General features: G+C 35.6%; 1 protein-coding gene across 1 annotated transcript in view; it reads right to left on the bottom strand.

Moving 5' to 3' along the window:
- Positions 1 to 9,628, bottom strand: part of LOC133525559 (anaphase-promoting complex subunit 1) — a 42,027-nt gene extending 32,399 nt beyond the window's left edge. The window contains exons 1-9 of the mRNA XM_061861857.1: positions 9,415 to 9,628; positions 8,831 to 9,026; positions 7,757 to 8,074; positions 5,996 to 7,335; positions 4,899 to 5,091; positions 3,944 to 4,104; positions 2,905 to 3,007; positions 1,224 to 1,843; positions 581 to 716 (exon numbers count right to left, since the gene is read on the bottom strand). Coding sequence (XP_061717841.1) covers positions 581 to 716; positions 1,224 to 1,843; positions 2,905 to 3,007; positions 3,944 to 4,104; positions 4,899 to 5,091; positions 5,996 to 7,335; positions 7,757 to 8,074; positions 8,831 to 9,026; positions 9,415 to 9,438 — 3,091 coding nt within the window. The 5' untranslated portion in view covers positions 9,439 to 9,628. The remainder of the gene's footprint in view (positions 1 to 580; positions 717 to 1,223; positions 1,844 to 2,904; positions 3,008 to 3,943; positions 4,105 to 4,898; positions 5,092 to 5,995; positions 7,336 to 7,756; positions 8,075 to 8,830; positions 9,027 to 9,414) is intronic.
- Between the last annotated feature and the right edge of the window lie 6,349 nt (positions 9,629 to 15,977).

Genomic DNA, 15,977 nt, shown 5'->3' with positions numbered 1-15,977 from the left:
ATAACTCAAGTTGTGGCTATGATATTTGCCAGTTCAACATTTTTTTGTCAAAACTGTGTAAAAAGTATTAACATGTTATAAATATAACGGTATCAAGAATTTTGCCCATTTTGAGCGTACAATACATCTTATATTATAAAATTTTAATATCTAACACCCTTATTCATAAACGTGTACTAAAGTTACGATGCCGCTAATAATAGTTTGTCCCTTTCCGTCATACCAATACGTTGAGCTGACATTTTACATACGTATGTAAATCGGATGACAATGCAATATTATGATGACATGGAGCTGATCTGATGATGGAGACAGGAGGTGGCCTTGGGAACTCTGTGATAAAACGCAAACTAATTGTGATTCGGCTTTTTGGAATTGCCTGGATAAGTATTAGTCCGTGGAAAGAAAAGTAAGTTTTCGTAGTATCTGTCATCCCAATACATTTTTTTTATTCGTTTGGCGTTTGTCGATCGATGTACGATTGTCGTCTTAAGGGACCTACTAAGCTTATCGATGTTTCGTTTTGTCAATCCCTTGGTTTTGCTAAAAAAAACGTTCTAGGTATAGTTAAAAAAAGTACCTTTCTCGACCATGGCGAGCACGGCCTGATAATGTGTGTTCCCGCGACGCGAGCGAGGAGTGCTGGCCGCCATATTGTCTCGTCTCGATATTGTTTGGACGCCGCAATTCCGCCCGATGCCAACTATTGACAATATCTGAAACAAGTAAAATTATTACTGTAACTAATAGCAACATTTAAATTTACCGTCTGTGAAAAATGTAGAAAACGGCAAAATGATATTTTTGAAGTAGGAGCGATAGAAATTGGGAATCCAGTGGAATTTACCACTCGTTTTCAATTCTATAGGGAGTGTGCATGAACTGTAGGAGGCAGCACAGGAGCCGTCAGATTTTTGGCGCGAGGCGTAAATGTGATGTTTATTGTTCCGATGTAGCCCACAAGATGGCAGAACCTACTATGCACAAGAAAGCACGTGACGTGTAAAATGTACATGTTTATGGTTCCGATTCAGGCCACAAGATGGCAGACTCTCCAACGCGCACAGTCCCTATTAGTAAAATTGAAATGCCCACTAGTGGAGATATTATTAAAGGGAGAAGAAGAAATCGAGCGATCGAAATTCAAAAATCGGCCCCCTGAACTGCCAAAATTACGTTATAAAACCACCTATAATAAAGTTTATTTTTACAAAAAAACTTACCTCAATAAGATCCTTAGACATATCATTAACATCCGTCAAATACGGATAATATCCGACATCCACGTCCTTCATCATAGAGTTCAAATAGCCAAATATACTCGCCGGTTCACTGTTAAAATAATTAGGCTGCGACAACTTCGTAACAACATTTTCCGTCATCTGCGAGTCATCAACATTGTAATCAATACTGAAATCCGTCGGGAAATCCAGCCAATAATGATTCACGTATCCATCTAAACGTAAATCTTTAGCGATTTGATACAAAAATGCTGATAAAGGCTTTAAATCACTGAATAATAATGTGTTTAGCTTTATTTCTTCATAAATTAAGTGAAATGCGTATAACACTTGTACAGTATAAGGGAAAAGGAGCGCGTTTGTGTTAAACTGCGCTTGCTTTTCAGTTTCTTTCTTTTTTAATCGTCGTTTTGAATCTCCGGAGGGTAAAGTCATATTCAAGATGGCGGATAGGGAATTGCCAACGGCTTTGTGTAGTTTTGAATTTAGAAGATATTCCCAGTCTTCTGTGGTTCCGTCGCTTGAGGTCCTTTGTTTTTTGGTGGCGACCTCTTGCTCTGGTTCGTCGCAGTGTGACTGGGAGAGATTTTCAACGTCGTATCCTGTGAAAAAAAAATAGGTATGGAGAAAACAAATTACTTAATTTACGAGTAGGAACACTTGTGTAGAATTTCGTGACTGCCTTTGTCACAGAAAAATAAAATGCGATATATTCATATCATCAGAAACATTAGCCAAGTTGGTAAGGACTGCCTGCAAGGCTTGAGGTCCTGGGATCGACTAGATGTTGATGACTCGCAGATGGCGGAAAATGTTGTTATGAAGTTGTCGCAGCCTAATTATTTTAACAGTGAACCGGCGAGTATATTTACGAACATTTATGTGTATTTATGTAATCAACACAAATGTTTCTGAGTCATAGATTTCTATGTATTTAAGCATTAATTTATAATACCCACAAATATGTAAGATAAAAATAGAGCTATGATCAATGTCATCTCGCTTTGTGCGGTAGGGCACAGCACAGCGGATGTCATTCCAGATCTAGCGTAAAGCCCAACTGGAGAAGTACCAAACAAACAAACATTTATACAGCAAATAGGCCACAAGGGCACTTTAACATGTCAAATTTCACAATCAATCATTTTACAATCAATAACAAAATTCAATTACAAATATGGAATCAATGAAATATTAGATACTTTATTAGAGATGTATACAGTCTCTAAATGTCGAATTACACGAAAAAAACTATGATAAAAAAAACAAACAACAAATACTAAAAAATTTTAGAGATGAAAAAGTCTCTAATTGTCAGATATAGAATATAATTGAAAAAAAACGATCATTCAAATATCCTTAGAGATGTAAAGGGTCTCCAAGACTTGAATTCTTATATAAATAATTAAAAGCTATGAAATTAAATCAGACAAACAGACAAGAACCGAATGAAATGTCTCACGTTAATGCCACTCAAAAGTAAAGTTACATACTTATAACATAACATATTACAGAAAATCGCAGCCAAATAACACTAGACCCTACTCATAGTCTTGTGTTCCTGCCAATGAGTAAGGTTGCCAGAGCTCCACGGCAAAAATAAATAAACATAAGGTTAGTTGATTTGTGTAACATGATTTAGAAAACTATGTCATTTAGTTACCGATGAGAGAAAGCAGCAGATTCGAGAACATGGACCATTCTTGTTGCGGGGTCAAGTCTTGTGTGCCGGGTGCATTTCGGACTCCGTACCATTTTATAATCACCTGAAACACAAACTATGTAGAGACAATCCACGTACACTTTCATCTATATTAATTTAACTTCATATTTCTAAATTCGAGTCCCCAGCAAGCTCGGTTCTCCATATTGCAACTGTGACAACGTCACTAGCGACATCTGGATTTTAAGGTATACAACCTTAACCACCTCTGAGGACATGCGTTAGCGCATGACTTGCCTCCCAACCACACAACACATATGGTTGTGTTAAGCCGGCTCGAGATATGGCGTTGTTATTAACATAAATGTAAATATTTATAGATTGTAATGTGGTACATTCCACTGCAAAAAAGGAAAATAAATATTTAAATTTACTTTACTTTACATTTTACCTTTTTTTACGAAAACTAGGTCGTTGACCTGTACTTTTTTAATTGTTAAATGATAAAACAGGATATCAGCTAAAAGTTGACATCAAAATGATAGCCCTAGTTAAAACATTTCTCCAGTTACACAAGTTGTTTTTTTACCACCAATTCATCAATTTTCCTTAACATTTTAAAATTATTCAGAAAACCAGAATTCGAACTAGATAACAATCGACCTACTAAGTGCAAAGTTCAAAATGGCGGCCAAATTTTACTAAACGTACTGTTGTAACTATACCTGTATCTTTAGGTATTTAAATAAAAGTAAATAAAATCTACCCTGAAATGGCTCCTTAGGCAAGTTGGGGGTAGATGAAAACATTAAATGATCAAATAATGTGGGTTGTTCAGGTTGTTCAGTGACAGACCCAGGCGGTTTTGTATTTGGTTGGTTAACCAATAAACGTTTTAACTACCCGAAAATGTACAAATTGTTTGTTTACTTTTATTTAAATACCTAAAGATACAAAGTATAGAAAGCAATCAACCTACTAAGTGAAAAGTTCAAAATGGCGGCCAAAATTAACTAAACGTACCATAACTATTTCTTACCTGCATAGTGATGTCATTAGGCAGTAAAGCCTGCAATGCACAGAGACAGTATTCCAGTAACCTTGAACATGCTACCACAGGAAGAGATATGCGATACATCGAGCCGTTGTCGAACACTAGAGTTGCTCGGGCCCCGCATGCGTCCGTTATACCTTTTAGACCTATGGAAACAATTAATAATTTAGTTACTTCAGATAATCTAAATTAAACTAATTCTATTTAGTGACTCGCTTGACATGTTTCGGAGAGCCTAGGTCTCCTTTCTTAAGCACTAACAGTGTGAGCAGCGTTCACGACGGCCGTGAAAACGTGTGAGTGAAATCCGTAGAATTAGTTTGATGTTAGTATGTCTCAGGACAATTTAAATTCGACTAAATTACTCTTTCTAATTCTTAAAGCAATTTAATAATTATTTATTAAATTGCTTTAATAAGTGTAGCACATTCAAAAGTGAACCTTATCAACTCTCACTTAGAGTACCTTTCTACACTCTCGCGGACAAATGCGGTACGGGTGACAACAAATGTAGTGCCGAGTTGTCAAAGGTTTTTCGATACACCGTGAAGGTACCAAGCTGCTTCGCCGCTCGTTCAAAAGTAAACCTTATCTACACTTACCTAGAGTTCTTTTTCCACTCTCGGGGCAGACACATGAGGTACGGGCGACAACAAATGTAGCTCCGAGTCGTCAAAGGTTTCGTTACATCGTGAAGGTGGCGAGCTGCTTCGCCGCTCGTTCAAGCGCTGGTGGCCTAGCGGTAAGAGCGTGCGACTTGCAATCCGTAGGTCGCGGGTTCAAAATAATAATAACTATTATTATTTCTCCACTCCAGACGAGGACACATGAGGTACAGGCGACAACAAATGTAGCGCCGAGTCGTCGAAGGTTTCATTATACCGTGACGGTAGCAAGCTGCTTCGCCGCTCGTTCAAAAGTAAACCTTATCTACACTAACCTAAAGTATCTTTCTCCATTCTAGACGCGGACACGTGAGGTACGGGCGACAACAAATGTAGCGCCGAGTCGTCGAAGGTTTCATTACACCGTGACGGTAGCAAGCTGCTTCGCCTAGGGAACGGCGATTGGAACGTCGAGCGTTTCGTGTATGGTGAGTCTATTAGGCGCGCTAGGACGCCACCTACATGGACCTGGAAGAAACAAGTAAATTTTTTCGTGTAAAATTTAGAAGTCTTTTTAGTCAAGGAGTTCATTAGTATTTATTTAATTACGTAGTAAGAAGATAAATTTTTTTTTGAAGCTACCCAGGTATATGCATTTCGTCGTTAATCTAACTGATGGGAAGCGATTACCGCAGCTTGTTAAGACTTTCAATATAAGCGTTGACAACTTTTTAAATGCAGAGTAAACTTTTAAAATTTATGACATTTATTTACGACTTTAATTCTTATTTCTGACTTTTTCATTGAGGACTTCCGATTCGAGCGCCATCTTGATAGTTAGCCCTGTTAGACTCGTGATTGATTCCTTTGTTTTTTGCTCATTAGTAATGTTTAAAGTGTAATATCGATTGCTTATTATACAATCAACAAATGTGTTAGTGTGCAGTGAATGGAGAATTAATCTTGAAACGCGTTTAATCACCATTTAGGAGTCAACGGCCGGTAGTCCACGTGCTACTTGTAAGGTCCAGCTGTCACTTTACAAGAGCTGATAAAATCACCGTACACTGTCTTGTACTAACCGTACAATTTTAGTCGTATTTAATGCTCCTAATACCATGATACAGGCGAAAGCCGAAATATTCCCACGGGACTAAAGCCATAATTTTAAAAGAATGAATGATTTTTTCATTGATTTGATGCATTCATGACATCAATTATTTAGACATGTTTACATGTTAGTAGCAAACACCACAATATGCATGTGCCAATATTTTCCTGCTCTAATCGAACCTGTTATTTTGGGAAGAACAAATATCCACAGAAAACCAACTGCACCAAATTAATGAAAAGAAATAAAAATTAAAGTCGAAAAGAATGTCATAAAATTTAAAAGTTTTACTTTCTTCAATTATCATTATTGGATTCTTACCTTCCCAACAACATGATTCCCACTTTGCAAAATAATATTTCCCGATTCATCGATCAACGCAATCATGTTCAAATGGTCCAACACAACAGCATCTTTCGCCAAAACCGTCGAGATCGTGCCCACAATCAAATTCGTCTTACACAACTGTCCGTGCGAATGGCTTTTCTGAAGTCTCAATATCTGTAACTTACTTACACCCTCTACTTTCACCATGAAACATAAATACTCGTGCCCGACTAAATCTGTATGTAAAAAAGTTTTCATATCCGTTCCGTTTTCAATAGGATCTCTCCGAATAGTCTGGCTGTCGGTCCAAATGTGATCAAGGCAGATATCTGGATATAAGGGTAAAGTCGGTGGTGTTTGAACACAGTTGTTCACCATCATGGATGTAGATGATGCTTGTCCGATAGATTGGTGAGGCGATAAACCCTGCTGGTGAAATACACTTGCTAACGGACTGTCCAGTCTTGATCTAGACGGGGTACCAATGCGTTTGGAATGGAACGGACTGCCTGTTAAAGGATTCGTTGTGTTCCGGCCTACGTTACTATGCATAGGGCTCCCAAAGTCAACCGACTGGCTGAAAACTGTTGTAGTTGAATTTAAATTCGGGCACATTGATAAGCATTCGTCTCGAGTCGTTTTCCGAATTTTCCAGAGAGAATGCGTCGCTAGTTTACAGTCATATAGTAAGATTATACTTGGGTCTGTGCTCACGAATATTATCTGCACGTCACCATCGTTGTAATATTGAAGGCCGTGAGATGGTGATTTCATTAATATAGGACAAACATCATCTAAAGGGTGGCTTAGCGAAAAACAAGTAGGCAAAGGCACGTCTTGGTCGTAACCTGAAACCGATTCTTGTCTTAGCTTCGCGCTCATGTTCCCAAAAGTTTTCGATTTGGAAAACGTACTATTGTACGATTCATTCAGTTTTGAGAAAGACGTTGGCAGCATTGAATTTTGCATTAACTGTGTCGCTTCTTTCTCGAAAAGCACTCCATATTTCATCGGCCATACTTTTTTCACTTGAAACGGAATACTAGTCATATATTCTCTCCCATCCGTGGCATATACTCTTAAACACTTATTGTCTATGAGTAAAATCGAGGGCATGACGGTTGTAGTAAGATGCGCTGTGGAGTCTTCTATCTTGATATTTTTTTTAACATCTCCGATCTGTGAGTTCAGAGCGTCTAGGAGCATAGTATTGTTTATGGCGACGTGGAAGTCAGCGAAGGTGGCGTGCTGGATCGGATTGTTTATAGTGTAACAGGCGATGGTTTCTCTGTGCTCTGCAGAGGATAGTTTGGTGGCCGGTGTGGAAATTAGACCTGAAAGAATAGATTGGGTTTAAGAATAGAATCCTCAACTTGAACTATGCGTATGACGGTTTGTGATATATAGTCTCCACGCTGCCCGCCTGCCCAAAGTTATTTATACCTTTGAACGGCAAAGACAAAGGCCCACGATGACGCGCGGTCCACGATAGGCGTGGAGTCCAAAGGATTAAGGACTTCACATACATCTGAATTTCTTTGCTCATGGTTTTTTTTGGGATGTGTCATGTTGTGTGTTAAATACCATGATATCAAAAGAAAATAACAGCAGCAAGAACGAATCAATCATAATTCTATTTAAAAAAAGTGTGGATATTTCAGATAATGGAATAATAGTCAGGGAAAGGTTCAAAAAGTTGGAAAAGTGTTCAGAAAAATTTCACAGAAAGCAAAGGAAACTTTTCTGGGAACTTACCTTTAGACCACACTGCTGTACACCCCTTAACATACAACTCCTCCTCATAACAACAACCAGTCTTCGGATTGAACTTCTTCTTCCTCGGAGCACCCTGGCCATTATCCAGCTTAAATCTCCTCGAGATATTACTTGAGCTGTTAGCACTGCTGGCCCTAGACGGGCCGGGGGCTGATTCTGTATCCATCCGTTTCACTCCGGACATTTCTGACTTGATGGATATGTTGAAGTCTTGTTTGAGGCGGCTTGTCGGTTGGAATGAGTCTGACATACCCTCTTCTTTGGTGTCTTTGGGGCTCAGTGGGTCTTCTTCGAAATCTGAAAGTGAAGTTCAATATAAAAGAAAACTGGATACATTCAATTCTAAATATATCTTCGAGTTGCCCACAAATCAACTGTTAAGACTATGCAATTTTATTTTATGAAACAGAAGGTCAAGAAGAGGTCAAGTCACTGTCAAGAACCATACTGTCTTTGTCTTGTGCTAGTACTACCACCTAAAAGAAAAGCATAGTTTTTTGTTCTTATTTATTTATTTAGAGTAAGTGAGGGTATTACTGCATTTAGTTATGTTATAAATAAATGTTACATAAATTTTTATAGTTCATGTATTGTTTATTGAAAATAAAATAAATAAACAATAAATACCAAATTTAGTGCTTCAAAACTCGATGTACTACTTAATTTTACAGCGCATTGGCGCCCCTTAGCTGTAATGTTGTAAAATTGTATTTCAATAAATAAATTGAACAAATAATTTGGATACTTTATATCAATGATACTTTAAATAAAATAATCCTTGATAGTGCATTACAATATACATTATATCAATCAAATAAACAATTTATTAAAAATTATTTTGCCGAATATGGTAATATGCCGAATATGGTAATATGGTAATAGTTATTTAAATGTTTGTAGTAATAACTGACTTGATTATAAAATAATAAAATCCACAATAGGCATGCAGTAACTGGATCATTTGCAGTAATTGACACACCATAATAGGAGAAAACCACTTTTTTACCTGCAGTAATACATGCATGCAGAAAACAAGGGTTGAACATTACTCACCATCCTTAGCATTATAATATACCTCTCGAACACACCACCATTCTTGCTCCTCCTTGGTCTCAAGCAGGCTTTCATCTTTGATGGCAAAATTGGTTAACTTATACAGCAGCGAGTTCTCCGAAGTCGAGGAGTTGGCTTTCCCATAGATTTGTTCCGGATGCTTTGCTAGCACGGTCCGACCATGCGGCACAAACTCCTAGGTGCACAAATATAGTGATTCAAAATAGGAAAGTCCACGCGGAATATTCACGAACCAACTTAGGCTGTGCAAGGGAATGTGCCTTACTAACTAAGGTACGATACTTCGGACGAAGACTTTCCTAAAGGACAGAGCGCTTTGGGCAGCAATACCCTCGTAAGACAGCTTGTTGTTTGTGGACCTTAATTATGAACATTTTGATATTCTCCTATAATACTTTACAACAAAAAAGAGAAACTGATGCATTTTCTAAATGACTATTGTTAAAATTGTTGTGTTTTTTGTTGTTTGTTTATTGTTATTCTGTCTTGAATGAGAAGTAAAATTAGAAATAAAACTATAAGCATAAGAATGTTTTGTTTTACTAAAACAAAATATAACCTACCAACGGTTCAGATGCCGCGATCATTGTATTGTCATCCAGATTTGAAGCGATTACTTAAACTACACGGGGTTCTAAGCATAAATCACACTTTTTATTAATAACAACACGATAAATAAGAATTCGTTTTATCACCGAAATCCGTAACAAACCAACATAAAACCAACGAACTCGGTTTTGACAAATCTTATTTGACGTGTATGAGACGTCTTTCCTAGGAGGTGCGTTAGATTTTTTTGTGTATTTGCTAATGATTTGCTAGCATTTTAGTATTTTTGAATGCAATGAATGTGAACTTGCATACAAGGGCGTTTTCACAAAAAGTTGTTGGGCCGAAAAAGTCATGTCCCATGACTTTGTTAGCCATTTTCATGAATTTTACCTAAATTTATGTTGAAGGATGAAGACTATATTAACAAACAACTTATAGACTGTTTACTAGCCCTTAAAAAATGTAGTTTGCTCTGTACAATTTTAAATTAAACCAAATAAAGTAAAAAGAGTGGTCTAATTTTGACGTGTCCCATACCAACCATGCCAAGATCGGAGTAAGAAAAATAATACAATTTCAAGACTATTTGAAAGTAACGGGTATTTTACTTATAAAGAATAACCCAAACTACAATTTTAAACCTTAAAATGCAGCAGTGTGGTTCAAATTTAATTAAAAACAACAGATTTTGTCTTGTCCTGCGAAATAGCGTTTAGCGGAATTCCCATACTACGCCACCGCATTTTTATTACCTTGGCAACAATAAAGCAAAGCAATAGGAAGTTATTTTCGATTATAGCAACATTTCAAGCCTGTATCAGCCGCCAGTTTGTTGAAAATGACAGCAGTTCGTACGCAATATGTGAAAAGAGCGGTCGCGTGGCTCTTAGTCAAAAAAAGAAGTTCCACCTAAGCAACTGATTTTGATATGTTAAGATAATTCTTTACTTAAAACTTTTTAGCGTGTTATTAACCGTTTTAATCAAGATTCAGAATAAAGAGTGATATTCATTGTAAATCTGATACTTTATTTGCAATTATATTTTAATGTCGCGAAGTCGTGGATACGTTACCTCCATTACGCCACTAAAGCGTGAATGGAACTAAAAAGTGACGTAATGGAACTCTAAGGCTCGTTTCATAAAGAAGCTATTGCTGGGTACCTACATGACACTGTACGTTATTTAAATCAGAATGTGACAGTACAATAAACTGGTTTGAAAATCTACAATAGTAATACATATAAATAGTTCATTCAATTGCAAATGCAATATTATATATATTTTTTTATTTATCCAAATTCTCGTTTTTAAAGTTCGTCGTTAATAATAGTACATTGTGAAACATGGGGCGTAAGTTAAATATTGCAAACTAGAGAATAGTTAAAAGGCGACAGCTTGCCGGAGCGATTTAAAGACTTGAGTTTGCGATATTTTTACGCCCCGAGTTACACACAATGTTTTTCATCGTCAGCCTGTTTGCTTGCTAATCTGCCAGTCTTGGTTTGATTACGTATTTATTTGCGATGGCTTCTAAACTGCTAAACTAATACCACCTGTGAGAGACACGCTTATTAATTATTTTAATGGTTCTTGTGCACGAAACAATGGGCTGCATCGATCTCTGGGAGTATTTCTTTTTAATAGCTCGCGAAAAAACAGGCAAATTTGTTAAGTTTTGGCTAATGCCGCTCTATAATTCTTGAGACTAATCAAAATAACTATTTTAACTTTTATATTGCTTTATATTGTACCTTTAGTGTAAGCCAAGATAAAAAAGGAAAGACCATCTTTGGATATTTTCTATTTAGAAAATTTTCAGGAAACGCCTTTCGACGTCTGCCAGATACTCTATACTTAAAGTAAAAAATTAACAAAAATAAATGGTATCCCTTCTCCTGTTTACACACTAAAGTGATTAAAAAAGTTTTATAGTTTATATATTATATATCATGACTGTTATGATCTCAATGATCTGCCTCTGTAGTATTAACTAGAAATAAAGTGCAAAAGGCCTAGCAATGTGAATATTACCTTATAGTTCCTAAACGCCATTTTGTGTTCCAGTCTACGCCACTGGTCAATTGTGTCCTTTTATGGCTGTGATTTATTTTCTAAGATATTGTACAATATATTAACGATATTGAAATGATAACTTGTTAAAAGACATTGTACTTAATTAGCTATCAAAGATGGATAAAACTTTTTTTCAATTTTAAGTATTTGTCAAGCTGTGGGCAATAATATATAGTGAAAAGTACTGAAAAGTAGCGTTAAGGAAAGATTTTTGATAAAAGTGACTGGTTTCGTTAACATTTTTAAACGATTTTCTTTTTTTTTGTGAAGAATTTTTTGTTTATGTTTGATTAATACAGTGTATTATGCTTTTAAACTTTCTAGTTTTTTTTAAATCCATTGCTAAATCAGTGACGTAATGGAACCTCTTCCCACCAAACATGAAGTATAATTGAGAGTATTTACTTGAATTGTAATTATATCTTAATAAATTTAATATTTTTAAGCTGTTCATACAATAAACTATCAAATTAGCTACAATTGAAAATAATTTAAAATATTTTCAAAAGTGGAATTCCTATACGTCACCAACAACTTTTTGTGAAACCGCCCACAAACTTGGTTTGATTTTTATGTTTAATTAATAATATTAAAAACAAAACATATTATGGTGTGACGCTGCCATTACCATATTCGGCAAGTCCCGTGATGGTTTTGTCGAAAATTTGGAGCGGGCTCAAGTTGTACATGAAATTGATTATTTATTAGCAATTTGCGGTTCGAGTAAATTTGGTGGTACATTTTTATTCTAAGATGTGTCCAATGTAAAGTCAGCCGTAAACTACTAAAGAGTCAATTTCCTCGACCGTACATTTCAAAACAATACACATACAATAAATATATCGACATGTTGATATTTTATTTAACGAACAAAAAACATTTCTTGCAGGTGGCTGTGTATGTGAGGTCAAAACGCAATAGCATAGTATTTGAATACGACACGCGAAACGCCCACAAGCTCGTTGATGTGGGCGGTAAAATGGCCAAGCTCACGCACATCATGGAAAACAGAGAAGACCGTCCACTACAACAACGACTTGCCCGACTGTATCACCAGCTCCCAGAGCTTGGGCAGTTCTAAATGTCGCCTTAAACGCGGGGTCGTCGAGTACCTGCGGGCCTGCCGCGAACCACGTTCGACGGGTTGCCTGTCTGTCACACTTACGTACGAATTTACAAGTGCAACAGAGAGGCAACACGTCGAACGTGGTTCGCGGTAGGCCCTCTGTTTTATGATTATGAGATTTATGAGTATTATGACATTTATGACGAGTACCTAAATTTTCAGAAAAAGGATGTCAAGTAATTTATTTTTAATATATTTGTATATTAACGACATATTTAAATATGTTCCATTCCGTAGTTCCATTTAGTCTGGCAAATCAATAGGGTTGTTTCCATCTACAAATCTTAGGGCAGAATTGTATCCCAATAAATTCTTTTGGATTATAAGAACATGTTAAACTACTTTTAGGAGACCTGTAATAACCATATTTTTGTAAATATTGAATTTAAAATATCTTTTGGCACACGTCACGTGACCAAACTCGAAACGTCTTTGAAGATTCTGATGACGTCACAACTCTCGGATTGACACTGTTGACAGTTAGGCGATAAACAACAAATGACAAATGTCAGTTGACGGTTCGTATCTTTTACGTGTGTATGTAGTTATGTGTCAAACCGTAAACTGTGACGTCACACAATTTTCAAAGAGCGTTTTGGGCGCGAAATCATCTGTCAAAACATATTTTGTTAATTTATCATATTTAAAGCCGTTTTTAGTATAAAAGTTGAATTTTAGGACAACTTTTAGTTAATATAGAACGTAATACAAGCGTTTCAAAAAATTGGAAACAACCCAATTATGAAAGTAGAAAAAATTGTAAAATTATTAATTTGTATATTTTAAATATATTTAGCGTTATTCTGCTGACAAAATTTGCTTGCCGGACTATATTGCAAGAATATTTTCAATTAATTAATAGTCCTAAAAAACGCCTCAATGGTGCCGCTGCCCCAGCGTCTAGTGTTGCGCTTTTATAAGCTCTCGGTAAGTTATCGGTTTTTAAATTTTAAACTACGAGTTCATCGTTACCGATTTTTTATGTATATAAAGGCTAAATCATTATTTGATATACAGCAGATATGCATCTATAGCATGAAATAAATGGTTTTCTACTCGTCGACTCTAATGGTTGATTTAGTATACCAAACTATAATAGCGTACTTTTCATGCATAGGCTCCCAACTCAAGTATAAAATTTATTTCGATACGCTGTAGTCAACTATCAAACTATAAAACAAAATTACCAATCACATGCCGCCGCGCTCCCATAGGACGGGGGACGGGCGAGCCGGGGCTCGTGCGTTTGTCTACTTAGGTACTTACCAATTTTCATTACTTATTTAGGTTTTATAGTAAAAAAAATACAATTTTTGATGATTCGTAGAAAAAGTATTGTATACAATAGTGAAATAACCAAGCTTTTCAATCTCATACCTCACTTAGTCAACTCAGCAAGCCTCGTTGCCTAAACACGGTACTCGACTGAAAAGCTCTGTATTATAACACGATTGTATACAATACTATTTTGTCTACTTAGATACTTACCAATTTTCATTACTTATTTAGGTTTTATAGTAATTTATTTTTATTTTTGATGACTCGTAGAAATAATATTGTATACAATAGTGATATAATCAAGATTTTCAATCTCGTACCTCACTTAGGCAACTCAGCAAGTCTCGTTGCCTAAACACGGTACTCGACTGAAAGCTCTCTATAAAATCACGATTGTATAAAATACTAATGTAATTTGTACTGCACGATTTCAATATGTTATGTAACTAATGTTAATCGATTATAGGAGCAAGACGATTAATTAAACAACCATGTAATATGAATAAACTTTATTTCTACAATAAAAGGATATAATCATTATCGAACCACATTCTCCAGTAACAAAACATTCAACAATATATACTTTGGAACCAAATACACTTTGGGTGCCGACTTTATTATGCCCTATGGCCTAACTAATAAAAAGTATAGATCAGTGTTTCTCAAACATTTAACAACGAAACAAATGTATTCATCTCGCAACCAAGTTGCGAGTTGAACAATATCATTTTATTTACTAATTAATGAAAACTGATTGCGAGCGATGGCTTAAAATTAACAAAAATTCGATCATATATCACTTCTAAAAACCATCCATTGCGTTAAATAGAAGTAGTTTTAGCAATGGAAGCATCAAAATGACATTTGAAAAACAGATCTGTTAGCACCAATACGATAATGGACTTAGTGCGTCAAAAGGTACTTCTGACTAATTAATTTACACTTATCGAGTCCATTACTTTTACTTTTCTACCTCTTTACACGATCAATCCTGAACAAGTGCGAATCGCCCGACCGCAGACTGGCCCCATTTCAACTTTTCTTAACTCTAGTGCGGTAAAATAAGGCTTCGTCTTACACAAGGCAATCATTTTCTCATAAGACATTCAGTAATTGTGATGTTAGATTTATACTGACCAAGCCAAATTTTAAATCTCTTTTAGGAACCTTAAAAAGCTCACCAATTTTCAATTAAAACGTAACAATCCGTAAATCTTTATATAAAAAATCAACAAATAAAATTAAGCTCCGTGAAGAGTACATGGTTTTTAAAACAAAAATGCAACAAGCTACATTTAATAAAAAAAAAATTGACATTTGCAATGTCATATAACTATTAAGGTTTTTTTACATATAAATATGATAGATATTATAATATACCACTTACTTATATCATTTAATATTATACAGTACCTACCTAGCTATACTATGCTAAATACATTTGGTCTTTGGATGAGCATGTCACATTATGGCGCGTGTCTATGTCTGTAACTTTAAATAAGATAAGTGCACTTTTGAATTTAGTACTTGATTATTTCAATACAAATTCTAGACTAGACCTGCAACAGAAGCTCATGGCCCCAGGAAACTCCATAGGCGACAGAATAAATCACAGAAAAGTAAGTCCATCACAAATAAATAAGAAAAATAAAACAATTTGAGAAACACTGTTCCGAAAGTAAGCTAGTGACAATGGTGTGAACTTAAAATTGGTTAAAATAACTTAAATTACAAAGTTCGTAATTTTTTTTTGTTTCATGATACACATGAAGTTTTTGTTGAGTTTCAGGTACCTAAAGGGATACAATTATTTTGTATATTTACTAATCAATGAAGAGTTAATAAAATGAGAATATTCTCTAAGGATTTAGTAAGTAAGTGTAGATATCTCCATTTATTAAACAATAATTTATAAAAGAGAATGAGTGAAAGTAAAGATTGATAAGAGAAACATAATTATCATCTAACTCTTAGAAAAGGTTTATCACAAGTGCTAAATTGCGAGTTTTACTCACAAATAAATTTGGCCGGCTTGTAAGGCCTTTAGGATAACTCTAGCGTTCAACTAAACGTTATAACGTTTCCATAAATTTCT

The sequence above is a fragment of the Cydia pomonella genome, chromosome 15 (assembly GCF_033807575.1).
Source record: "Cydia pomonella isolate Wapato2018A chromosome 15, ilCydPomo1, whole genome shotgun sequence".
Taxonomy (NCBI): Eukaryota; Metazoa; Arthropoda; class Insecta; order Lepidoptera; family Tortricidae; genus Cydia; species Cydia pomonella.
The sequence above is the reverse complement of the archived record's forward strand: the minus strand, read 5'-3'. Positions and strand labels throughout refer to the sequence as shown.